Raw genomic sequence first — 27,766 nt, forward strand, 5'->3', positions numbered from 1 at the left:
GCCCCGGACATGGGAGCGGCGCGGGGCGGTGGGCGCGGACGGGAGCTGCCGCGCGGCGCCGAGCGGGCCTGGGGGCGGCCCCCGGGGAGCCCCCGGCCCATGGCCTTCATCATGATGAAGAAGAAGAAGTTCAAGTTCCGCGTGGAGCTAGAGCTGGACGAGCTCTCCTCCGTGCCCTTCGTCAACGGCATCCTCTTCTGCAAGGTGCGGCTGCTGGACGGCGGCAGCTTCACCGGGGAGTCCTCCCGGTAGGTGCCTTCGCCAGCCCAGCGGCTGTCGGGACGCCCCTCCCGCCCTCCCCTCCGCGGGCTGCCCCGGCGGGGCCGCGGCCGCCCCTTTCCGACGGGCTCCGCTCGAGCCCGGGGCTCCGCCGAGTCGCCGGCCGGCTCTGCGACTCTTCCGCCCGCTTCTCGGGTCCTGGCGGCGGCGAGACGGGCTCAGCTGCTCCCGCGGCGCAGCGGGCCGGGCGGGGGCCCGGGGTCGGGAGCGGCCGCGAGCCGGGCGGGCGGGATTCGGCGGCCCGGTGCCGGGAGCAGCCGCGCCGCAGCTCCCGGCGCTAGCGGCTGACCCGGGGCTTGTGGCGACTTCGGTCCCCGCCGGGGCCAGCGCCGGCGGCTGCGGGCGTGCTGCTCGCCTGTCCCCTCGGGGAGGGCAGCGGGCACGGCCGCTCAGAGCTCCTGTGGCACGGCGTGCCACCGGGCAGGCTGGCTGTCTACTCACCCCCACCCCCCCCCCCCCGCGCCACCGGCAACAGAGTAGAAGTGCCAGCACTTGTGGATTCCTCATCCGCCGCTTGAAGTCGTAACGCTTTCAAACAAATATTGAGGCTCTTAAACACTGAAGAACGGGGGACATGAATCCAGGAGCGGATGAGGGTTGTTGTCCTAGAGAAGCCGGCCGCTTGTGCCGTAACGCCTCGAGCGGTAGAGCTGCTGATGGTGCGGGTAACGGGAGGGGGAGAAATTTCCTGCCACCAAGTCTGAAGTCAGAGCTGTTCCGTGAACGTGAGTTGTGCGACCTTAATGTTTCATTCTGTTGGACACTGGCTCACTGTGTTTCGTTCTGTGGATTTTGACATGGAGAGTTAACATAAACAGTTTCATGGAAAACTCCTCTCATCTCCTGTGCGTATTCAGGTCATATGCGTTACTGACTTCGTTCACGCTTAATTCTGCGGTGCAAGTGCAGCAGTAGACAGGTGTCTTCTTTTTTTTTTTTTTCTTCTTCTTCTGTGCCTCATCAATAGAACCGCCATCTGCTGTGACAGTGCCTTCACGATCCACTAGTAGTGATGGGTAAACAGAGTGCAAGTGGGTTAATTTTTTCCAGGTACCAGGCAGAGGCAGAACCTTGTCAATAGGAGGGGTGTGCTGTGGTTTCGGGTCTGGGGAGGAGGTGGCTGCCCTCCCGTTACACTTGTTCATGTGGTATGGGTTATTGTATTACTTTAATGTTATTACAAAACGGATTTACTAAAAAATGTCTCCTAGAATTCTGGGAGCAGACAGAAATCGGTAACAAATCTATGAATATTCGGTTATTGTCTTGTTAAAATACTGCAGTTACAGAGCTCGTTATATTATCTGCTTTTGATTCTGTAAATAGAAATAATTAAGGAGAATAAAGAGCATAAAAGTGGAACTTTGGCCTAAAACGTCCTTATTTAATAATTCCGTTATACTAGCATGTATAATTGAAGATTAATTTTTCTTCTGTACGATTGGAGGGTCTTCAGCTCATCACTGTTCTGTTCTCATTTCTCGTCTCTCTTTTTTCTTCAACATTTTTCTTGTGAGCGACTTCTTCATGAGTAATAGATGATGATGATAATCGTGATTTTAGGCACTAATGTGCCATTACTGTCCTAATGCAGCCCTTACTGCCTTGAAGTCATTTTCACAGGCTGATATACATCTTCTGGACAGTATTTTAAAGGAGTTGATTTCAGCTGAGCTGATGTTTTTGATACATTGTTGTGATCTTAGCCTTTTTTGCCTTGCCTGTTCATGATGCTAAAATTAAAAGCTTGAAAGCACACATGCATATCTCTATGAATGGGAACAGTGTATTAGACTAAGATATGCATGATAGGAGGTAGTATGTGTATGTAGGAAGTGTGACAATGTAAAAAATGGTGTTGAAATACTGTGTTGGAGTCAAAGAAACTTTGAAATTCTTTAATTTTCTTTTTCTGGGGGTATGGCTTAAAAATAAGAACAGCAGTGAAACACGCTGGTATATCAAAGTCCCTGTGCGTGTAACTGCTCCGTTCCTGCTGGACTGAGAAGTGTTGAGGTATGCTGGTAGGAAGGTAAAGAAATCTTCTGCAGTGATCCTTCAGTGCCAATTTAGGGAGTGCCTTTGCTCTTGGCTTAAGAATTAACAGATGGATTTTCACAGTGGTGATTCAGCAAAGGTCAGAATAAATAAGGAAGAAATTAAGTTAACATCAGCGTGGCAGCATTTCAAAACTTGTCAGTTGCAAACTTTTTTAAATGGCCATCGTCATCTAGTTGCATGCATTTATTAGTTTCATTGTGAGCTGGCAGTCATAGCCTTAAAGCAGTGATCTTTGTAGTGTTATAGAAGAAGTTTGAAGAACTCCATTGTGTTTCTGAAAGTAATATACAAACTCATTTCAAATATTGTATAATACGTGGGAAAACTGACCTTGTCTTCTTAATAGTTTTTATTTTTGTTACTGACTGAGGTCTAGTAAACTTTGGGGGATAAGTTATTGAGAATTAAGTTCTCAAACTGGTACTGACACAAACCAATACCCTGCTGCCTCTTGCCTTAAGCAAGCAAACAAACAACAAGAAGAAAAAAACCAAACCACACAACAAAAAACCCAATGGGCAATCACATCAACAGGCTATAACCCAGCCTAGCATTAACAGCATTTTATTTCGGAAGTTTACTCATTGAGAAAGAAATGTGAGAAAAACACGGGCTGGCAGATTGGAATAAAGGCCTATATGTAGTGAGTTGCAATGAAAACAGATTCAAGCGGTCGGTCTCTTTTCAGCCCTGTGTGGATCATGCTGTATGAATCATTAAAGCCCTGATCCCACAAGCAATGTGATACCTACCTACATCATCCCTCTGAACACCGAAGTGGGATGAAAAGAAGACAGATGAAAGTTCAAGCTACTGAAAATATTTTTTTCACCTCTCAGATCTTTACTGAGATAGATATGTAAGAAACATGTTAGGAAGACATGGTCCATGTTATTGGAGACTTGTCAGAGACCAGCTACTTTTCTGGCTGACACAGATGTGTGCCTGAAGCATATAGAAATTCTGTGAGCAGGTAACACCAGCTATACTCTATAGTGCAGTACACAGTAACCTGGTTCATGTATAAAGAGCAACCATATTAATTGTTTACATATCACTGGGTTTTTTGTGTTTGTATGTATTTTTTTTTTAGTACTCTAATTTGAAAACTTTTATTTGACACTTCTCCATGTGTATTTGTGAATATTTACAGTAGGAAAATAAAATATAATGCTAAATGCTTAATTGACAAAATATTCAACTTCAAAAAGTAATCTGGTACTGGCAAATAATATTTTGATCAAAGGACATTGATCAGCCATGTAGTAGCAGTGTTTAAACAGGGGGAACATTTGAGTGTGTGTGCAAGTACAGAACCCTGGAATTCTAGGGAGAATGAATGGGTTATGAGCTTTGACTCTACAACATGGAAAACCTTGAAGGGAGTTGTGGGAGTGGGGAGGTTTTGGTTGGTTTAGTAAACTGCCAATCAGTCATACAGCATAATTCCTGCCCTCTCCCTCCAGAAATTGCTTTCTGACTTATGGATATTTAGAACAGTATTTTTAGATTTTATAACAAAGGGTGGATTTTCAGCAAATAGTCTGTGGATGTATGCGAGGTTATGCTAACAAACCTCATTTTCATTTAGAAAAATTTCTAGCTTAAGCCTGGCTTTGTATGTGGAAAAATGTTTTTCTACATTTCTATCTTTCCCTTGGCCAAAAATAATAGATCTCTCTCTTTGAAATTGGATATATTAATACAGGGTACTTGTGCAGATTCCAGTATACTACGTATCTATACACTGCCTGCTCATAAAATACATGCACATAATGTCTACTGCACCATGACACAAAAGTATTCCAGGGTAGAAATTACACCTATGAATATTTTGAACAGAAAAATACTATTTTAAGGTATAGACTTGACTAAATACTAAGCATATTTATTCAAGGCTAGCCCAATGCAGACATAAATACGTTGAAAGTATAGGCTGTCTGCAACAGCCCTCATCTTAATAGGCTGAAGAAATAATTGATGGGCCCCCAGAGTAGATAACTGCTCATAGGCTGAGTTGTTGCTCAACCAGCAGCAAAACAGCAGATGGGATATGAGGAAATCAAAGAAGTTTTGGAAAGTAAAGGATCTTATTTCTTGAGGGTGTACTTTGAACGCTCTATTGTATAGACTTAGGCTACAGTAGCTGTAAGCCTGGTAGTTACATTTTTAGCTTGATTTCCACCTGCACCCCTCTCAAGGAAAGGACTTCTTAGTTGGTGTGTTCTTATGACTGCAGTCTTCAGTCTGGTTGTATTCCCCTGCCTTTGAGATCTGATTTCTGACACTTCAGACTGCTGCTGTTTCTCTCTTCATTCTTTTACAAAACAACATTCAAAACTAAGAAGCTAATTATGATTGGTATCTGTATGACAGACTAGGAGCAGCTGAGAACTGTAACTTTTTCATCAAAACATTTTATTCTCCAACAGATTCCGGGGAAGATTTTTTTTTTTTGTGTGTACAGCACACTCTTGAGTCCTGAGAGGCAGTCTCAGAGATCTTGCATTACTTGCATGAATATATTCTTATTCCTAATAGATACGGGTTAGAGTATGTAATTGTCTTCTGTAGAAATTGATTTCTTATCTTCCAGATAATAAGTACTTCTTACTTCTAGTGATGCTTGGCTGCATCACTTGACTGCCTAAAATTACATCTGGTTTTTGTGACTTCAGCAAGTACATTTTCTGCCTCACTGAACTCTTGAAATTGCTTTTTAACCATTGTTTTTCCTGTTGCTGCTATTGCATTTGAGAGAGAAAATTTATCCTGATAGTAATACACCTTAACCATCTTTCTGTTTTTAAACAGAAGTACTTATTAGAGAAACATACCTGTCACATGGAATTACTGCCCCTATCACTTTTGTCTTCCTGCATAATGTATGAACCCTGTTGACAGTCTTCAGAGTTGGTAATGATAATGCTACTTCTAATAGCTTTTTCAGCTGTGACCGGATTTGCAGTTGGATAAAGTGCTGTGAGGCAAATTGGTGGTGGGATAAAAATCCTGGCTTGCAATTTTGTAGCTGCTCTCTTCAGATTCCCAAATGTCCATTTAGTTTTTTCTCAGTTGTGAAGAGACTGTTAGTTGAGCAGTTTCCAGGCCCCATCCCTTTGTAGAGAGGAAGAGGTAAGAAGTTTTTCTCTACACAAATTATAACTTTTTTTTTCCTTAATGTATTTTCTTTGTACCTTTTGAGTCTTTCATTAGTAGGTACAATAAAATGGGTTTAGTCAACAGATTTAGAGAATATGCTTGAGGAAGTTCAGGTGATATACAAAGATTGGTGTGGATATTCTGGACAGGGCTCAAGGGGAAGAAAATAAGGCTAAAATGTTAATGGGAGAGTTCATGTACAAAGGTGGAAGAATAATGGTGTGGAAATAAGAGGGATGAAGAAATCAAATCTCTGAAATAGATTGGAGGAAAATCAAATAATTAATCAAAGGAGTAAAGAAAATAAAATTAGATGTGAAGAGGGTCATCTTTGGGCTACAGTAGGAGATGAAATGTACGGACTGCATTTTGCACGGGATGTAACTGGTTATTGCAGATATGAAAAGGGCTCATTCTTGTGAGACTTCTGCTATTGTAACTGTAAGTACTGGTAAGAGATACAGCAACAGCTAGCTTTTCAGGAAAAAGTTTCTGAAAAGAGATGTATGACAGGCATCTATTAAAGAGGGGGGGTGGGGTGAGTCTCTGGCTTGTGCAGGAGAATAGGCACTTTGGTTTAAAAGAGCTGGTGATGTTGTTGGTTTTTTTCCCCGCCCCTGACCCCAGCACAGTATGTGGAGCACAGTATTTTGCTGTCATTGCAAACTTGCCATTTGTAAGCACCATAACACTTGATTACCTTCATATTTTAATGACTATTTCTGTTCATGGAATAACTTAGGGTGGAGGGGAGTGTTAGAGATCATGTAGTCCAACTTCTTGCTCAAAGTAAGGCTAACTTCAGTTAGATCAGAAAGCTCAGAACTTTGTCCTGTAAACTTTAGAAAATCTATAGGAATGAGGATTCCAGTCTTTGTAGACACCAGTCCCTCTGCAGACTTCATTGTGAACATTTTTCCCCCCCTTATTTTATTGGAATTTCTCTTGTTATTGCCTCTTTTCCTTTCTCTGCTCCCCACTAAGAAACATCTGGCTCCATCTTCTATCTCGATAGATGGCTGAAGATACCAATTAGATCTTCCTTCACCACTTCTTCAGATTGCAAAAATCCCACGTTCCCAACTTCTCCTGCATCAGGTGGTTCATCCCCCTCATCCCTGACTCCAAACCCACATCTCACACTCCCTGGACTTGTTTCAATTTATCAGTGTCTCTACCGAGAAAGGCCCAAAACCAGCGCAGTGCTGCAGATACAGCCTCACAAATGTTCAACAGAGAGGAACAATCACTTCCTTTGAACTGCTGGCTACAGTCTTGCTAATGCAGTTTGCCCTTCACAGTGCTAATTTCCTTTGAGGTCTCTGCATTTGCCTGTAACCAGCAGGTTTTCCTAAGTAAAAGTATTCCAGAGCAGCTAAATTTCCATGTGATGATCGGCTTATACATATTTTATAAGAAATACTTGACATGAAATGTTGCTAAAGATTTAACCTGTTTATTATGAGTAAAAATGTGGAATAGAAAATGATTGCTGTTAAAGGTTTTCATGTACTAACAGCAAATTAACTGAGGAGTTGTGAACTGTAAACAAGTGGAGCTCTTCCTGCAGTGCCAGCTGTTTGCTGGTTTGCTTAGTGCTGAAATTTGTGAAACATTGAGGCTCTGTTTGTAAATGACTGGTTTTGTTGGATTTTTTTGCAATGCTTAGGAGAAAATGTTTTTGTTGGAGAGAATGTATCTTCTTATATGCCTCGGGCATGGAGGAAACACAGAATATTAAAGGAAAAGTAAACTGTATTTCTTCCCAAATATAAGAAAGAAATTGAAGCTTTGCATAAGTTTATTACTGCAGTGTATACTTTGGAGATCATGCTCTGAGCTCTAACTTCAAAAGGTGCATCTTTCTATATGAAGACTAAATTTAGCATCCTGGTTATCAAATAACATTTTAAAGTATAGCTTGGCATTTGAAAAGTTATATTGAATATGTTTTGCTCCTTTTTAGCTCAAAGTTCTTTAAAGGTGATGAGGTTGGAATTGCTAAATGCATGGGCAGCATGTATATGTATTAGAAGCATAGAGTATATGTGAATAAAATTTGGTACTGGCGTTGGTGCTAGATCTCTTTTTATTTGCTTTAAAATACCTATGTTAATTTCATATTTGTCTATCTGTGTTTGGGTTTACTTCCAACTTAGCACTAAGGATTTTAGTTTAATTTCAAAGTGAAGGATCTCTTTGTTGGGTGATCTTGTTTATATTTTTGTTTGTGTGTACAGTAGAGATATTAAGACCATGAGTAAACCCTATTGTTTGACACTTCAGCTGCGTGGGTCTAAACCAAAGATGACTACATTTCTGTGCAGTAATTTTAGTCTGAGGTTCTTAACGCTTCAGAAATGCCAAGCTACTTGGCAGATCCTGGGAGACTGAATAGTAGTGCACAGTGTTTTGCTTGAAAGTGGACTGATAAGACAGCCACTCAGTTGCTCTGGGAGCCTGTTGCATTGGTAACGTATCTTTCCCTCAACTGTGAGACTGCACAAATTTTAAATGGAAGTAGATTTTGGATAAGAAGGGTGCAAGAGGGTATTCTTCTCTTGCAGGCCAAACCATTATGTGTTCTCTAGTATAAATGTATCCAACAATACCTTCCTAATGCTAAAGGTAGTCTAGGAAAGGTCAAATCTTACTGTAAAGTACCTGAACCACTGAGGGCACTGAAAGTGTGGCAGATAAACTGTTAGATTATAGGCTAATGCCTTAATTCCTGTCTCTGTAAGGTGGGAGCATGACACTGGCATTCTTTGTTACGTGCTCTGGCATTCTGCAGAAGCAAGCTGTTTGGGTTTAGAGAGAGAGAGATAAAATACATATACGAATGGGATATTTTTCCCATTTTAAAAGACTGTTTCCTACACTAAAAACAACTCTGTGTTACTCCAATCTAGTAAACACTGTATTTGTATCAGAGGGACGGAGCTAACTGTATCAAGTTTATTCAGCCAAGGGTTGACTGAAGGAAGCTGTTAGGTTAACTGATAAAAGTTCATATGCACACCTGCAAACAAGTGCAGGAAGCAAAGGCAGGGGCAGGTGGAGGCGCTAAAGGAATACCCTGCCCCAGCTATTCCCAGGCCTGTCCCAGGAGCTGTCAGCCCATGAAAGGCTCATCTACACAGGGGCAGGTGGGCAGCTGAAACGATGGATTTGGACAAGGGGACACCCTGTCCCGGCCCCTCCCAGGGCTGTCCCCGGATCGTCTCCGCCCCATGGTCCAGGCAGGAAACCCATCCTGTTGAGCTAACACTGCAGCACCTCTTGGCCTGCAGGCAGTTGCTGCATAGTGCTATGAGACAATTATGGGGTGTTTAGGGGAGGAACTAATGGTGGAGAAAGGGATGAATTTAGATGATTTGGGGAGGAACAAGTGTGGGGAAAACAGAAGGTTAAGGGGATAAAAGGGCCAGTTAGGTATAAACAGTTTGCTAGTTGGTGCATTTGTTTGGCTAGGCCCTGTTTCTAATCAGTGCAGTCTATTGTATCTTCACATTATACATTCTAACTCTTCCCTTGGTGCAGGGTGCTCTGTTCAGTGTGTACAGGGCAGGTCTGAGTGCCAGCGACTGGAGACAGGACTGTGCATCAGAGGGCCTGGGATGTCTGTGGTGCCAGCAACAGGAGAGACCTGAGTGAGTGGACTTAGGTGCCAGCCACAGGAGTGGGACTCTGGGTCACAGGGGCCTGTATGTCTGTTGTGCCAGCAACTGGTGTGAGGGAGAGTCTTGGTGCCAGCAACTGGCCTGGGACTGTGGGCCAGAGCACCTGTGTGCCTGGGTGCCAGCAATCGCAGAGAACAGATGAGTGAAACCAGGTGCCAGCCACTGGGGTGGGACCAGCCAGGAGTCCGAGGTCTGTGGTGCCAGCACCTGGACCAAGTGCAGGTGTGCGAGTGTGTAAAGGCTATTGGGGATCAAACTGGACTAGCTGTCGAGTAGGTGGTGTAGCCGAGGAGCCGTATATATATGGGCCTTGCTAGCAGACCTCTGTCCTGTTCAGCCGGAGAGGGGAGCGGGGTGCGGCTGCTGGTGCTGGCTGTCTCTGCGGGTGCTCTGATCTGCGTGGCCAGCTGTGTGTGTGTGACGTGCATGGGTGCTTACCGGGAATACATCTTCAGCCTCACTACCGGTTGGATCTGGGGAGTAGAGCTGCAGCAACCTCCGTTCCCTTGGGTTGTCTCATCAGCGTGATGTATTTTGCCCTACAAGGAGCAAGCAAAACTTAGGCAATATTGGAAAAGTTGTACTTGCTCAGAGATAACTCTTTTCAAGGCATTTCATTCACTTTGGACTCGAAGAACCTCATCTCAACAACTCCTAGAAGTCCGAAGCAACCCTCCCATCAAACTACCACCTTGAAAAAAATAAAACCAATAATATTCCCATTTATCTCATGGGGCGAAAAAGCTATTTTTTCAAGGTATTTATAGTGAGTAGGTAACTGATGTTCTGTCCAAAAGCTGTAAGATATCTAAGTAAATACCCCTTTCCTTAACATAAAGAAGCGTACTGACCCAATTGACTCCAAAAGTATTTCTAGAAGTAGTTTAATGTGAAAATAGTCTGATATAAAGACTGAATGGCATCTTAAAACTGAAAACAAATGCTCCCAATTTTTTGTTTCTTTGGTGACCAATGATTCTAAAATAATTGCACTAGAAAAACAATCCGTTTAATATAATCATCCCCATGTGGCTAAACGTTATAATTGGCTGTCTAGAATAATTCAGATAAAAACTTGAATAAACAATTCTCTAATTAATGGAACACAGTATTTTGGTAAATGCCCACAAGGAGTTTTGGCTTCTTTATTTCTAAGCTTCTCCTGCTAAAGCTTTTCCAAGAAGGGATTTTTCTCATGACACTTAAGGTCCTTAAAAGTGATTTATTTTTGCATTTGTAGCTATTTGCTGAAACAAGCCATTATTCATATCCTTTATCCATGTGAAAATGAACAAACAATCTGCTGGGCATAAACACCTTTCAAAAAAAAAGAGCGCCCATCACTTGTTAGCAAATTAGGACGAGGAGTTGACTGGATTAGATTTGTTGTTTCTTTTGTGTTGGTTTTCTTGTTGATTTTTCTCTTTTGTGGACCAAAAGAGAAAAAACAAGACTCTTATTCATCATTCTAAATGGCAATTGTGTACAGTACATAAAATACATACAGAAAAAGACTTACCTACAGCAGAAATCTTGCCTTTGAAATGTAGTCAATGCGAAATTGTCTCTCTAAAGAAGAAAACAAATTGTTAAACTGATGGTAACTTAAACTATACTTTGGAATCAATTTATCTCTAAAATATCTGTCTATTCAATTTATTCTTGGTTAGGTCTTACAGATGCATTCATCAAGTTACATACTAGGTTGTAGTGCTTCAGTGTATTTGAATGCATCTTAGTAACTAAGATCTATTTTGATTCATAAAACAACTGGTTTTGCTTTGCATGTGGTAAAGTGACTGTGAGGCTCATAGGAAACTGACTCATAACGGAAAGCTTTCTCTAGCATGCCGTGTAGCACAGGCACAGTTGCCAAGAAGTTATCTGGGTTCATTTCCATAGTAACCAATCAATGTAACTGTTTATTTGCTAAAGGCCTTGCACTTGGACCAAGAATCTCATAAACTTAGATATTACTCTTCAAAGTTAAATGTTCTGATTATTTGACTGTTTTTTCAGCACAAGGCTAATAACTTGCTAGTGCTTTTCTTTACACAAAAATTACCTTCATTAAAATATGTCCAATTTTTCTTTATATAATGGAATCAGAAGAACTGTTTGGGGTTTTTTTTGCAGATTGTGTACAAATGTTTCAAATATCTTGTTTTTTAAAACAATGTGCCAGTGAAAAAAACTAATGATACTTTTTTGATGTCCTTATGAGGAGGAAGGTGTATTCCTGGTTTTACTTGATTTTATTTTTACAAGAATTAGAGCATCAGTATCTCTTAAGTGATGCATTTTTACTATAACTTTTACTTTCTTGTTTGTAAGAGAACTTAAAAACTGATCATCCTATTTAATGCTTATTAAATTATTTGCCTGAATAAATCCTGACCTGTGATATGAGGGGATTGAGTCTTACAAAAGCATAGTGGTTTTGTGCTATCTTCCTTACTGGAAGAATGATATACATAGTATTGGTATGTTGAAATAAATTCAAAATCCTTAAAGGTTTTAAGAACACTTACATTGTATCTTGTTACTTTAATGTTCACTGAATTATCTTTTACTGTAATGTTAGTGATGTCTGGAATACTATATAACTGTACAATGTAAAGCTGCTTTGACTATAGTTTGCTGTAGCAGTAGAAAGCTGTTCTGAGAAGCAGGAATACAACCTGAACCGTAATACTGAGTTGTACAAACATTGTTTTGACCTTATGAGTTTACAGAAAGTAAAAGCAAAAAGTATGATTAACTGGAAATGTTACAGATGTAAAAACTGTACAAGAACTTAGCAAAATGATGACTAGGAGAAGTGATTCTGTTATTGGTAGTCCCAGTGGTACCCTGGGTGATAAGGGAAGAGTGGTAAGGGTGATGACAACTGTCCTACTTGTATGCTGAACAAATGCTATGAGAAGGGATTTTCTGACCTTTATGGATGACAAGTGAATGCTTTCAGTCTTGCAGCATTGTTTTATAGCTTTATAATGAATAGCAGAAAATCTACATTGCTTCTAGTTTTCAAAATGACACTCAAGGCTGGAATTGTTTTGCAAATACTGGATGCATAGTAAGGTGCAAATGCAGGCTCCTTGTAAATTCATGGCCATAGCTGATACACCTGGATCTGGAACTAGAGACAGAATGCAGGAGGTTAAGTCAAAGGATCATTAAGAATTCTTGCTTTTTTAAACTTAATAAAGGTTTGTATAATTGCATGAATTTTAGTATTGATTAGATATTTCTGGTAAGACTTAATTCCAGTAATTCTTTAAAGTCCAGTAAAACAGACATACAGCTAAAACAATCACTTTGTTTAGGCAACAGCATTTTTAATTATCCTTTTAATATAGAAGTTTTTTAATTATAGTGGTGTGTTAAAACTGAGATTCTTACTCTGGGCTGAAACTAGATATAAAATCTGATTCTGGGATTTTTTGTGTCTATGCATGTGGGGTTTTTTTTGTGAGGAACACTACCATTGTGTCAAAATGTGATGGTTTTAGTGAAAGAAAATCTTGACCAACCATATCACTTAGTTAATCTGCATTCAAGTTCACCCTCCTGCTCAGTCTTTTTAGTCTAACAGGCTCCTGAAAGTGAGGGTAGCTACCAGCAAGGTTGAGGCTGTGAGTAAGTCTATTGTCTTTCAGTACAGGAGGCCTGTTGCTTCTGGTGCTTGCAAGAGGACATTGGTATTGTTTCGTAAGTTTCTAGCATTCTCTGATAGAACTGTTGGCAGAAGGACGAGAGTACTGCAGTGAATTTAATGACTTAAGATAGTGACATAAATATCCCTTCACAATCTGAAGCAAAAATTTGTAGCTAGACAGCTCATGAAGAAGGTTTTTCTCCTTTTTCTCCTGTTTGTAGTAAAACTGTTTTGATGTGGTGGTGTTTTTAAGAGAGAAGAGGGCCTTTTATTTTTCTGGTTTTAGGTTAAGCTCAAAATGTTACTTAGAAAAAAAGAACTTAAGAAAATCAGTTCTGGAGATTTCATTTCTAAGTTACTTTGGGTAAGGTTGGACCACTCTCATCTGCAGAAAAACAGAGTGTTCTCAGGAGTTGAATTATCTTTAAGCACAGTGTATGAAACCTGCAAATACGCAAGCCCTAGGTACCCATGCACTTGGATAGCTGTGTTCTCCTTGACACTGGACGTGTAGTTGACTATCTTCTTTACCTGAGAGGTTAGCAACTATCACATTAAGTGCTACAGTAGTTATTCCTAAGCCTTCTAAGTGTAACAAATGTTAGCAGTCATCAAATATCCCCTTTAAGGTTGTATTTTTCTTGATGACTTCTTGCCTGAGTCTGTTTCCAGTAGAGGAAGTAACTATTTGTAATTTGCCTTTTTTGAATTCTGGTTCTATTCTGGATTTAAATAACTCACATACTGGCAGTTTGGGATTTTTCTTTTCCAAAGCACTGGCAAGTTTACAATGTAAAATGTAACAGACAAAAGGTAGATCGTGGTGTACAGAGCCTGTTCCTTTTAGGTCATATGCTTGAATATGACTCAGCATTGTATCATCAGAATCCGTTAGTCTGTTGTGGTCATTAAACTGACTCATTGTAGGCAGGCTAGTTTATTCCCACCTTAGGAAGTCACAGTGCCAGTGTGCACAGCAAATTGGAGCTTTTGCCTGAGCCTTACAGTTCATCATTTCTCCGCAAGTGTGATAAACTTTGACTCCAGTTTATATGGAACTGTAGAATTCTACCTCTGTTAAAGATGTCGGACTGGATCTTCAATAATAAGCTGCTGTAAGAAGTTAATATAGAACATAGGAATGTATGTATTAGAAAAATGGAAGAGAAAGAAAAGGACAAATACTGCTTTAATATGTGAAGACTGTACTTGAATGATTAGAGTGGTAGAAGAAATTATCACAGTTTCTCCACAGTTCTGAGTTGAGTTTAGAAACACGGGACTAGAAAAAGAGCTTTCGAACACTGAGGCAGGTCCCTCAGAATCACAGTCCTTATGTCCCCTCTTATTGATAAACTGGCCATCCTTGTCTTTAATTACAGTAAGATTTTTTTGTTCCTACTTCTCTTATTTGAAAGCTGTTGTACAAACTTTCTCTGCGGTTTGAGACCTTGTAATTTTCAGTTTTAAATGGGTGTTTGATTATGCCTTATTTTGGTCCTAACCACTTTTCATTTGACTTAAAGTTATTTGGTCTCTAAAGTGTTTGAATCACTAGTGTATTTTTATTATATGTAATTTTCCCCTACAAGATACAGGAGTCTTCTAGTTGTCCTCCCTGTTCCTGTTCATTTCGGAGTCTGTTCTTGTTCAACCAGAGTTACCCAAACAGAATAATGTGTTCCATTTGAGCCTTATGTAATGACATTAATACAGCTGCAAGAATCCTACATTTTGCCTTTTTCTCAGCTGCATCATACTGTCAGGTTGTAATCCTCCTGTGATGAACAAATCTGTTCAGATATTAGTTGTCTTATGTTGCTCTCAAATGGCAAGCTCCCAGTATGTAGCTGAAATTCTTGTTTGGTCCAAGTGCATTAATTTGTATCTGGTTATTTGTGCATCATTTCCTTTGTAATTTTCCAGGCTTAAAATTTATCAAGTTCTGCTTGTATGATGCTCCCTTTCTCTGTATTGAAGAACTGCTTGTCAAAGATGGTATCTTGAGGCCATTCGGAAGTTCAGCAGTGTGGAAGACAGTGCCTGGGAGCTAATGTTCAGGAAGACTTCACTCTCCTGAGGCAACCTGGAGAAATCATGGTCTCGTTCATTTGCAAAAACACATGGCTGTTGAATTTTTCTGTAGGTCTTATATTGTGTTCAAGGTTTGAAACAGTTATTGTCTTGCCTACACCAAGAGAATGAAGAACGATTATTCAGGCATTGGAACAGGTTTTGCATGAAGTGACCACTCTACAAACAGCGGAACCAGTGTTTGTTCTTGAGCTGTCCTATTGCATTTTATGGTCCTGAATGTATATGCAACTAATACTAAGTATATGTTCTCTATTTGCAGGGAGGTAGTACAAGCAAACTGTGTCCGCTGGAAGAAAAAGTTCTTATTTATGTGTAAAATCAGTGCCAGTGCCACAACAGGGATTCTGGATACTTGCGTTTGCAGGGTGTCTGTACGGAAGGTAACTGGCAATTTTTCCCTCCTCTCCTCTTTTCCTGCTCCTCCTTCACTTGTTTTGGTTTAATTTTTAAATGTCTGATAAACTTCATAAAGCAAATTTTAGCTGTGCATGTGCCAGGTATTCTCCTAGCCAAAATTTCATAGTAATCTCCTTAATTACCTTAGTTTAACTAATTCATGGGTTTTTATGTTGTTATTGAAAAGAACACTTGTTCCAGCAGGACAGCAAAGGAATCACTAACCAGTCTTTATAAAGTTAGCCCTTTCTAGATATTTCTAGCAAGCAGCAGTAAACTTAGAAGCCTTGAACTGTGCTAAGTACCAGAATTTTGTATGCAACGCTTCCTACCTTTGGAGCTAGAGCCAAATGCTGGTTGGCAACAGGCACTCCCCCTCCTCCTCCTCCTCCCCCCCCCCCCCCCCCCAAGATGACAGTCTCCTGCTGGCCTGCACTGAGGACATTATTAATACCAAGTTCTAAATGACAACAGTACAGCCTAGCAAATGTGTGCTGAGCTATTTTAAAATGAAGATTAGTATTTGCTTTTCTAAAAAAACAAACCAAATAAACCCCAGTCAGTATCTTTAATGGCTTAATGGCATGTCTTTTTTTTTTTCTTTTTTCTAGGAGTTAAAAGGAGGAAAGGCATATGCAAAGGTAAACCGAGATGTATCGAATTTTGCCTATGAATTAGCTTTTCTTTCTTCTCATTTTATGCCCTTTTAAAGTAATATCAGAATAGTACTCTAATACCCATGATTTCATTATGTGCATTATAGTGACACAGTGGTGTTGGAATTCTCAATCAGTGTGTTTAATAACTATATAATAATTTTGTACGACCAGAATGTTTTTTCTTTCAATTTAGTATGTTGAAAGGGTTGATGAAAGTAAACCCTTCTGCATGTGTTTACTTTTAAAAATAAAGAAAGCTCTTTTTTCTCTTGAGACTTTAATTTTTAACTGAAAATAGAGCTATGCAGAATGTGACACTCAAAGTTTGTTTTCTGCTTTTTGCCTTGGGCCACTCCCTTTAATAGGCATCTTCTTACTCATATTTGAGAGAAACTGCTGTTGAATGGCACTCAATACTGTGCATGTAGCAAGTACCTTCATTTAGTAATATGCTTACTACTACCTTTGTAATTTTCTCTTAACAGCTGGGATTTGCAGATCTAAATCTAGCAGAGTTTGCAGGATCGGGAAATACCACTCGACGCTGTTTACTGGAAGGTTATGATACCAAAAATACAAGACAGGATAACTCCATTCTCAAAGTAATGTTTCCTTTTATCATACTTAAACTAATAAAGCAGAGAACAAGTGGTGTTATTAAGCACTTAATTCAAACACATTCAAACACTTAATTCAAAACACATTTCCTTCTTTCTAGAAGGAAAACTATTGAAAGCAAAAACATCAGCATTGTTTAGAGACAATCATTAAAATCCATGGAGTCAGAAATAGAATTTGTCCTACTCTTTGAAATGGAGAGGGATAGCTGTAAAAGAAAAGCTTTCAAAAGGTATTCCTATTCCAACAGGAATTGAAAAATGGAACAGGGAAGCACGATGAAGAAGTTAATACAATCATATAAATGTAGCAATTATATCTTTAAGACTGGGCAACTTTCTAGGCAGCTTTTCTAGGAGTGAATCTCTTAGTTTGTTTATGTATAAGCCAGCTTCAGCATCTCCATGACTCCCGGAACATTCCCTTTTCTATTTGATAGTAATCAGTGTAACAATTGGTGAGCGTTGTTGGAAGAAACCCACCCTGCTGCTCTCTCCTATTAGTCCAGGGAGTTTAAAAAATTGAATAAGCTGCGTTAACCTGAAAATAATTACATACAGAATGTTACAAGTAAATTTTTAAAAAATTTCTTTTCCTACCAAGACACTAAGATTAATTTCTCATACTATTGAGTATACTGTTTAAGCATGCACTTTATGATTTCTTTAAGACAGCCATAGACTTTTTCTGGAAAAAAATTTTAATTGATGGCTTTGACCCAGCTAACAAGCCTTCTCAATGCATTGTTGTCCTATGGCATTATTTACCTTTTGTGGTTTTGCTTCATCTCTGATGTTAGCACAACCAGTTCTCATATGCTAGCAGTTTGCTAAACACTCAGCAACGAACATACTTCAGCACCCACTGTTTTAAACAATATTCTGTTTGCTCATTATTCTTTCAGATTTCCTGTCTCTTTATTTTCCCCTTGAAGTCATCTTAACTATTGATGATTCTAAGATTCTTCTTGATCTATATGTCTTTTGCAGAATCTTGTATGTGCAGCTACATTACTTTAAATGCTATTTTGTGGTGTTTGCAAGTCTACTAAGAAAAAAGATGTTTTTACATAGATGTGTTTATTTGCATATGGGATTATGACATTTTATTTTACTTAAATGTAAGATTTGTGGCAAGTATAAATTATTGACGTGACCACGTATCACAGACCAATTTAATTTTTTTTCTTACAGTGGGTTTTGTTTTCTTAATGTGTAGGTTTTGATCAACATGCAGCTAATGTCTGGAGACCCATGCTTTAAAATGTAAGTTTATACAAAAAAAAAAAATCTGTGTGGGATAGTATTTTGGTTATACATTCGATCTTCAGAATTACTCTTCTAATTTGCATTTTAAAAGCTCTCCAATCTGGTAATATTATTAAAAAAAAAAAAAAGGAGGGGGTTGGGGGGCACAAAAAAAATGGGATGGTAGCTGAATAATGGCTAACATGGTAAAAATACTACTAGAAGTATCATAGTTCTTGCTGTTAAATAGTACTGTATAGCCTGTACATCTGTAATTAAAAAATAAATAAAAGACACACTTCAGGGAAACTGTTTCTGCAGCAAGCTTATATTAAAATACTTGGTATGGGGTGATCTAATACTTGTGTTTGGAAAATGTGCTGTTACACCTTTTATTCACAAGTCTCAGATGATTTTAAAAGATTTATTTAAAAAAAAAAACCAGAAGTGTGATATGACTCAGTACAAGAGAAAGCACTTAACTGATATTTAGTTAGCAAAGACATTATGCAACTTAGTAAAAGATGCAAGATCTGAGCAGGGAGGTAGCTAGGAAAATATACTGCTATGTATTGAGGATCCTTTGGCCTCATTGTCTTTAATCTGTACTGAAGGAAATGTAAGTTTTGCCAGAGTGCATTAGCTTCCATAACTAACCACAAGACAGAAAAATCACGCATGCTAGGGAAAAGCCTAGTAAGATGAAATTGTTGCCTTCTTTCTAATAAGCTGTTTTGTTATGAGGCACCCAAGCTTAGTGGATAACTGAAACAGTGCAACTGGCAAGCTTCCTATTTCCAGAGAACACCACTATCTTGCTAACCATAACTTAATTATCTTGATTAGTAGGAAGTGAAGAACTCTCACATGTCATTTGCATTATAAGAGATATTTTATAATAACCTAAATGCCATTAATTTTAAGTATAGGCTTAGAGAGATGTATAGAATCTGCTTTCATGAATGCAGTGTACTTGCAAGTACTTGCAAGACTCTTAATGCCACTGCTTTTCTGTAATTTAGAATGTTGGTAGACTGGGTTGTTTGAAGGGTATGTGCTTTTCAGTTTAATGGGAATCTTTTCTAATTCAACATAACAGCAGATGGCAATTTTGTCTAGATCAGGTTTAAAACAACTTAGTTGTATTTTACTTGCACAAGATGTCTGGGGGAGGGGTTGATGAAGTAATTCTTTCAAAATAAATTTGATCCCTTGAGTTCTAGTTTAACTCAAATTTTTCTTCAGTTCATGTCAATAAAAAATTATTAAGGGTTATTAAGCATAAAACATCTTATAAGGCTCAAGAAATACCTAAGCTACAGATGAGGAGATGCTTGAAGAATATGCAGGAGATATATTACTATGTGTGCCATATTCTCTTAGTATCTGTTGTTCGCTGCTGACAGAAACAGGATGTGAGGCCAGACAGACCTTTGGTCTGAGACAACATGCTTGTTCTCATGTTAGCCATTTCAAAAACAATCTAAGGCAGAGTTCCAAGTATTACATGTAACTTGAAAAGAAAAAATGAGCTTAAGGAAAATAATCTGGAAAAAATTGCTAGCTTCACCCTTGTTATGTCAATCTCTACTTTTTTGTGGAGGTTCTCAACTTTCATTTATACTTTCAGACTATTATGGTGCATCAAAGGTATCTTCCATTGTAAAGATATAGCGTAGCAGTTTGTAACTACGCACTAAACCACTTCAGTACAGATTAGTTTTTTAAATCAAAATACTCTCATAAACTGAATTAATGTAGGCAATCAATGTCCCTCTGAATAATCCAGTGAAGAGGGATAATGATCTCATATAGGCTTAATCTGTAGCAGTGAACATATACTGAAGTCTTCCTTAAATAAAAAAGATTGTGTTTAAAGTTCAGGGAGGCTGCAGCTCCAAGAAAAGCAGCATGATCTCCTAACTCAGTCTGAGGTGCAAGTATGAAGTAACTCATGACGCGTAGGTTTTATTAGGACAATCGAGAACTGTTTTCTGTAACAACTAGAGACTTTGTGCATTACTGCTGTGGCTGTATCCTTACCGTTGTTTCTGAGGAGATCTGAGAATGTTGCCTGCACCAGTCTAGCTCAGATGATTCACGGCAGGAACTCTTCAGTGTCCCCTTGCACCACTAAAGGCCCTTTCACCTCTCTTCTAACCTTCAATAAGAAGAACAGAACACTGTGAAATCTCATCTTGTGCATACTGAATAAATAGTAAGAGGATATTATCTGAATTTGATTGGGCAAAGCTTTTCTGTATCCCTGGTTATTTACTAACTCTTGATTTGAGTCAGAGCTATTAACAAATACACCACTGATACTGATAAACAATTTCTCAAAGGCAACTAACCAATCATTAGTCTTGTATGCTAATAAAACAATGTATTTCTGTACTTTACTGGCTGGTACCAAAGTAGTTGAAATTAGTATCTAAATAGTTTTCTGGCTCCCTAGGAAAAAATCTCTAACAGAAATTATTCAGACTTGGCATTTTCTTCCAAACTGATGATATAACCATTTCCTGGAATGTAAACTTTCAACACAAACAGAACAAAAAATTTATCTAATCCAGATGTTCTTCGTAGAAGGAAAAATAAACCTTAAAACAATTTCACAAGCTGGAATCAGCTACATATTTTATGAAGAAGCCTAAAAGGCTTGATTTTTGATCTGGGGTGACATCCCTGAAAGCACTCAGTTCTTGCTTTCAGAAGTATGTTAGGCAGTTAAATCACACAAGCATTACATTTTCAGAAGTGCTTTTTCTCTTTCTCCTTCTCTCTCCCAAACATAAGAGGGGATATATTACTGTACATAAAGACAGTGACTAATTTATTGAATATGTCAAATCTAAAAATGTCAACAAATATTCATTTGTACGCAGACCAACAGTTTGTTCTCAAAATCAGAAATAAAAAAGCATTAAAAAAACTCTAGGTAACATCTTGAAATGTATTTTAGTTGTATTTGCTTGCAAGAGATTACTTCGTCATTTTCTAATTTGTTTCTTTTGCACTAGCAAAACACAAACTTAGAGGTTTATTAATTTTTATAAAATATCCTTTGATCTTGGTATAAACTGACAAAAGCATTTAAGCTTTATTAAAAGCTTTTTTAATATTGAACCAAATTTAAATTATGTCATACATGACGCTTTTTTAATTTGTAGGAGGTAGAATTTAGAGGGGAATACATGAAGATGGTAACATAGGCCCCTTCATTGGGACTGGGAGGGTTATCAGCTCAGAATCTCCTCATGTACTGTAACAGAGATGAAAGCAAGCCAGGAGTATATCACAGTGCATAAGCCAAGTAGGCCAACTGTCATGCCAGCTTGTTGGTTTTTTTTTTTTTAAATTTACCATCTTGTCATGTATTCCATGAAGTACTGAATTATATATATTCTTACTATGTAAATTATCCTGCAATTCATACACTTTAAAGGAAAAAACCAAACTTCAAAATAAACACATATCACTCCACCAATCATCAAAAAAACAAAAGCCTTTCCAAGGATCCCAGAAGCCTGAAGGACTGAGGGCTGAGCAGGTGGATTCTGTAAATGTCCTGAAGCTCAACAGCAAAAGCTTTTATTTTTTTTTTTTTTTAACAGGGGGCTAGGCAGCATGTTTTCAGAAAAAAGCTACAAGCCTATTAACATGAAGCACAGCATGAATTATGCCAGCTTACTTGAAAAGAAAAATCTGTGCTGATCAATTTGAAGGAATTACATCAAAAGTACAGCAAGTCTTAACCACCTTTTTCTTACAGGCCTCCTTCCACAGCAATGTCTATAGCAATTGCTGGAGAATCAGAATCATTGCATGAAGACAGGAAAGGCGGAGAAAACTTAAAAGTAGTACATCTGGGCATAGCAGGTATAAAATAATGCTCTCAATTTCTCAATTCTTTTATAACTGGCTTCATAGCTTCAAGGAGATATACTAAATACTTCAGATCGTAAAGGGATGCTGACAGTTGGCCCACAAAGGGACCTTCTTTGGTTATTTGTAGAGACACACTTTCCTGGATAACACCAGTGGAATCTCTTTTACTTTTGTAACGGTTTATTTAATGGAAAGAAAGAACAGAAATTGGATTGATAGCCTGCCTTTCTTTTAACATTTAAAATATTTCATTTTCTGTGTGACACATTTCTTGATTTGCTTTGGATTTGTATTTTGACTGAGCATTAAATTTTGCCCTTGATTTTCAATTTACGAATCATAGGCATATGTATAACTGAGTAAATTTTGAGTGGTAAAAGTCCTAAGTATTGTTTAAAATTGAAGTATCACTCTGAAATTTAGACTAGAAAAAAAAATACTATTAAAACACTTTATTACAGCTTGAAATTCGGGATTTTTTTGCTGGGTTTGGGTGTGTGTGTTTTTACAGGCTTCAGGCTCTTACTAGCTTAATTTGCACCTTAAACACATCTTCAGATCTCTTAATCACAGTTACTTTTTCAGGCAGAAAACATCTAGCACACCATTCTACTATGGTACTGTGGAAAGCATGGTGATCTCTTCACAGTGCCTACAGTGTAGACACATCTAAAAAGACATTTCATATAAATCTTTCTAACCCAATGGTACTTTCTGTTTTACTCAGAAATGTATTATGATTTTTTGGGGGGCGAATGCATATTTGTTAACATATGTGGTACTTTTGCAGCACTTGAATCTTCAAAGGGTTTGTAGAAAACCAGTGTCAAGTCCCTAATCCCTCTGGGAAATCTGACATTTGAGTCTAATCAAGATTACAGGCAAAGTAATAACAAAGCTGGCTTTAGCAACAGTATCTGACTTGCACGTGTTGCAGATGTCTCATCAAAGAGTGCCTCAGTCCCAGATGAACTTGGTGCATGTGGACATTCCAGAACATCAAGCTATGCAAGTCAGCAGTCGAAACTGTCAGGTAGCTGTTAACAATTGCATTATGAACTGTTGGGATTTATTTACTTTCAGTTTTAGACTGTAGAAAATAAGTATACTTTACATGTTTAAAAAAATGGTTTGAGGTTGAAAGCTTTTTCCTAGGAGTTTCAGATGTGGGGAGGGTAACATTTTTTTTCCTCTTAAAAAACACAATGAATTATCTGTTTGGATGTGAGACAGCTTCTTCCCTTAGCTCCCTCCAATTAAGGTATCTGAATGAGATTTTTACCTCTTCCATGTGTAAAAACAAGTAACTTAAATGGAGACTCTAAAAGCTGAAGGGGGAGTAATGACACCAAGTTGTTATATGTGTTAGGAAGCAAGAGCTATTCAGAACAAAAAAACCCCGACATGTGCTAGAATACAAAATCCGAAGTGAATTGCCTAGTCGGTGGCCGTACGTACATTCATAAGGCTTTTGAAGTCTCTAAGAAGACAAAACACAAATTCTGATTTTGGGATGGTAAGATACAAGTAATGACCTTGGCTATCAAGAACATACCTAACCTAGCTCTCCTGCACTTTCCCAACAGGATATAGCACATGTCACTCTAGATCATCCAGTCTGTCTGAACTCTGCCACAGGAGAAACACCTCGGTGGGTAGTACCTCAACAGGAATTGGAAGTATTCTAGAGCCCTGTGAAGAGGCTGAGCCAAAAGCAACTGAAGCTAATACTGATACATCTGTTAAAGGTGCATCATCAGAAAAACTTGGCAGGTACACTTAACTTGAAAGCCTTTCCTAGCAGAAATAAAACATAATTTACTATATCACTTTTAAGAGCTCTAAATATATTTCTTTTTTGCAGGCATCCTGTAAAGCAAGACTCTGTGGAGTCACAGCTGAAAAGAGTTGATGCTACCAGAGTTGATGCTGATGATATAGTTGAAAAAATACTCCAGAGTCAAGACTTCACTTTAGACTCAAGTGCAGAAGGTATGGAGATAAATAAGAAGCTTAGGGAAAACTGGTGCACGTTACAGGCCTTAGGAAAATCCACTCTCTTCATAGTCCCTGTTGCTTGTAATCATAGGGACTGTGCATATGGATCACTGCATTTTCTGCTTCATCCTGTGTCCCAGAAGTTGAAAAGACCCTTGCATGACTCGGGTAACTTTCCCACAGCGTCACTTAAAGCCTGAAAAGAGCAGGGGAAAATCTATGACGAAGGTAGTTTCTCCAACCTGAGAAGTTTGGGGTTTTTTATTACTTAAAACATCTGCATCTGAAAGTATCAGTTACAAAACTGGCAGATATAAAATTACTTAGTTTTAGCTAGGGCAACGTTAAAGGAAGCTAACATAGGTTATATTCCCTTGCTTTTTAGAAGAAGGTTTAAGATTATTTGTGGGCCCTGGTGGAAGCACTTCTTTTGGAAGCCATCATTCATCTAACAGGTATGTAGCCTGAATAAAATGCATCTTATACAGCAATTATTTTAGATATATATTCTCAATCTTTGTATCTTTCTGTTCTGTATTATTTAAAAGCACCAACAGAACTAGACTGTCAAATTTTAAAACAAAACACATAGGTTAGTTCCAAAATAGAACTGATGTGTCAGCCATAAGATTTAGAACCTTTAGCGGTTCTGAAGAGTCTCAGTTCCAAAGTCTTCACATATGAGCAATGTTTCAGTATGGACACGGGAAACAGGAGCCAGTTTGAAATCTTAGCTCTATAGATTTACTGTGTTACTCTCTGGAGCTGGAAGGCAGTCAATAATGCATTGAAAATCATAAAATAAATGCATTTTATGCAAGTAATATTGATAGTTAAAAGATAGCTCATTGGCTTATTTGCAAACTGGGTGCACTAATGTGCAGGGGTTGCAGAGCACACTACAGTAGAATAGAGAGATCTGTGCTAATTCAGTTGTTGGAACAGTCCAGGCATTATACTAAGTCCAGAATATCATACTAAGGCAGAGCTTGCCCTATTAATTTTAACATAGTACTACAATTTGCCACGTAAAACAACCCACTATGCTCTGTCATGTGGGGGGTGAGGCAGCTTTGTGTACAATTCAGCGTGAACAAAAGACTGGAAGACCTTTTTCTTGTATCTTAATATAAGAAGACTATCTGTTTTTTTAAACACATTTATCTCTTTTTGTATACATGTAGGTAAAAAGTATTAGCTGCATATGATACTAGCTGGGGGGGGAGGGCTACCCAAAAGGTAATGTTTAAGGAACTATAGAGTCCAAAGGTAACTTGTCAGTAGTGTTATTTATCATTCTTCATTTTGAGTGTAGCATAACACAAAATGCTTTAATGCATTAAACTCTAGGTTACTCAGTGGCATGGTAATTATGCATGTTTTCTACCCTTCACATTTAGCTGTTCTGGTTGTAGCTGTTTGGCTGGGGTTTCTTTATTGGGGTTTTTTTGGGGTGGGGGTGGTGGGGTGGTGTTGGTTGGGGTTTTTTTAAACAGTAAACTTGCTGATCTGTGATACTTGCTGTTTAGCTTCCACTTGGAAGTGAACTAACTTCTTTCAAACATTCTTTCAGAGTAGGATCTGGAGCATATGAGCAGGTGGTGATAAAACGCTAGACTAGAATGACAAATGAAAACTTGCAGCTCTGGCATTGATACTTCTGGCTTTGTTTGCTCTGTTACAAGAGCTGTGAAAGCCAAAATGAACTCAATGTGATCTTTTTTGAAAAGTAATGGAATGCCTCTTGCTCAGAGCTTCATCTTCTGTGGTATGAAGGCAATGTTTAGCTATGTATACCTTGTGTGAGCACTTGGACTGTTTTTGTAAGCTCTATTTGACGTTAGTGGAATTACTTGCTTTTTAAGTTGTGTGAAACATTTTTGGAAGCATGATGAAGTGAGTCCCATTTCACTATTTTATACAGGAGATCACTTATGGTGATGTACTTTGTTTGTAACTTCTTTTCTAAAGAAGCTTCTGAAAGTTGGTCTTAAATGAACCTGAAGAAATTAAATAGTCAGTTTGATCCTACGTCCCATTTTAGTCTTACAGAAGCTAATTACTTCTATCCAGTCAAAATTAAGGCCTCCACAAAACAGTTCAGCTATGTTTTAACTTAACCAAAACTTATTTAAGAGTACTGAGTCTAACTTCATTGTGAGACTGAACAGTAGAGCTGAACTTTGATTTTTAAAAAACCAAAATAGATCTAAACCAGCCAGTCATCAGTTGTGTTAACTGTAAATGAACTCCAGAGGCTTAAATGCATCAAATGTGACATCTGTTTTTGTGCAAGTGACAAAAGAAATGGGGTTCCACATCAAAATACTGAGGAACAGTAGTGTATTATCAAGAAAGCTGGCTTGATTGTTAAATCTGGAGTTCAATAGCTGCTTCCACAGAAAGTCATTTCAATAATGCATGAACCTTGAGATTCAATGGGATGGTACTGTTTACAAACCTAGGCAGTAGTTTACTACCACTTAGAACTTTTTATTGTAGCTTACTCCTTCACAGTTAGTGTTTTGCTTGTGTTTTGAATGTGCCTTGCAGGATTGGGGAGGTAGAGGGAGATTAAACTATTTACCAAGCAACTTAAGCTTTAAAACTAGGTAAACATTTATGCTATAATCAATATAACTTATTAAGAGAAGCACTTTATTGTAAACATACTCTGAAAAAGTCTTACTGTGCAACAGATTTATTGAACACTTCACTATCTGTCCACTGTTACATTAAGGTCAATGTACTGTATTTAAATTTGCACAAATAGTGATTTGCCTGACAGAAGAAAGATGAAGGATCTCTTAAAATTTTCATTAAGAATTACAAGAGAATCCATTTTTAAAGGGTTCAGGCTTGGCTCTGCTCTATTTAATTGCAAACTGCAAATGTCCTTAATTTTGTTATGATTAGTTGTATTGTTTATTAGTAAGGCTTGTAGTAAAAAATACAAATAGCATGGCCATTTCTGAAAGCTCTGAATGCTTCAAATTCTGTTCAGAGTGATGTTTGACACCCTTTTACTGAAGGCCATATTTAATAGGTTAAATTACGAAAAGCAGGCTTTCTTATCCATAAATCCATAGTAGAATTATCAAATTTTATTTGTGTTTTTTTAAGGAAAGTTCAGATTTTAAAGCTTGAGTTCTGTTATTGAATATGATGAACAAGAGCTGTTTCTCAGTTATGGTACTTAAATACTTTTATTTCCTACTGTTAATCTCTTTAAAGTGTTTTAATGGGTAGTAGAATTAATACAAATGTATCTTAGCCGCTGTTAATAAAAGTGTGGTATTATCCATTTCTGTCCTCCACAGGAATTTTAAGCAGAAACCACATAACTGGTCATATACAACTATCTCTCAGAACACGACAGTTTCCTTGCCTATTATACAACTAATTTATACCAAAAAAATCCTCCTACAAGCCAAAAGATGCATGAAATTTGAATAAATTAGTTGCTTTCAGTACTCCTTAACACTGCTACATTTGTTGACAAAGCTATTAAAACCAGTAGTAGTTAGATGGTAGCTTAAGTTTACTAGAAAAAAATAGGCATAGTTTGAGGAGAACAGACTTTTAAAAAACATTGTACAGCTACTTACATAATTAAGGGCATTTCCATAGCCCAGATTTGTATTCTATGTTAAAAAACAGAGCTAACTGCCATAGATTAGATACTTTGTTGACTAGAAACCAATTATTTTCTTGCCTGAGCAGATCTTTACATGGAAATCAAACTTTTAATAAAACTGTATCCTACTAATTTATTGTTATGACTTGGAGTTTCAACTCTTTAAAGTGATTCTCTAATTGTGCACATTTTAAGTGGAATGTAACCTTCCTATTTTGATGTATTTTTTTTTGTAAACTGTTATAAGAATACTGGAGAATCTCACAGTAAACTGTTTGGGATGTGTTGGTTTGTTGTTTTGGGGTTTTTTTACTGTATTTAAATACAAATCTCTCAGACATTCAATAAACTCATGTCTTCAGCTTGCAATAGTTTAA

At 38.2% G+C, this 27,766-nt stretch overlaps 1 protein-coding gene across 2 annotated transcripts; it reads left to right on the forward strand.

The window, feature by feature from the left end:
* Positions 1 to 27,766, forward strand: EEIG2 (EEIG family member 2). 2 transcript variants are annotated; one of them, XM_074832705.1, is made up of 11 exons: positions 1 to 248; positions 15,203 to 15,323; positions 15,951 to 15,980; positions 16,484 to 16,600; positions 17,835 to 17,881; positions 21,639 to 21,745; positions 22,692 to 22,787; positions 23,341 to 23,527; positions 23,619 to 23,746; positions 24,138 to 24,207; positions 25,331 to 27,766. In XM_074832705.1, exons 1-11 carry the CDS (start codon positions 10 to 12, stop codon positions 25,344 to 25,346), a joined length of 1,158 nt encoding a protein of 385 aa, XP_074688806.1. In that variant the 5' UTR covers positions 1 to 9; the 3' UTR covers positions 25,347 to 27,766. The 2 variants fall into 2 exon arrangements, with proteins under 2 accessions (XP_074688806.1, XP_074688805.1); XM_074832704.1 differs by having other exon boundaries at positions 2 to 248; positions 25,326 to 27,766.

The sequence above is a fragment of the Strix aluco genome, chromosome 8, assembly GCF_031877795.1.
Source record: "Strix aluco isolate bStrAlu1 chromosome 8, bStrAlu1.hap1, whole genome shotgun sequence".
Taxonomy (NCBI): Eukaryota; Metazoa; Chordata; class Aves; order Strigiformes; family Strigidae; genus Strix; species Strix aluco.

Bases quoted from the DNA above. Each gene is read 5' to 3' on its own strand.
- EEIG2 (XM_074832704.1), top strand. From the start codon at position 10: ATGGGAGCGGCGCGGGGCGGTGGGCGCGGACGGGAGCTGCCGCGCGGC. The intron at 22,788-23,340 runs GTAGCTGTTAAC...CTTTCCCAACAG, and splicing joins TCAGCAGTCGAAACTGTCAG to GATATAGCACATGTCACTCT. The intron at 23,528-23,618 runs GTACACTTAACT...TCTTTTTTGCAG, and splicing joins TCATCAGAAAAACTTGGCAG to GCATCCTGTAAAGCAAGACT.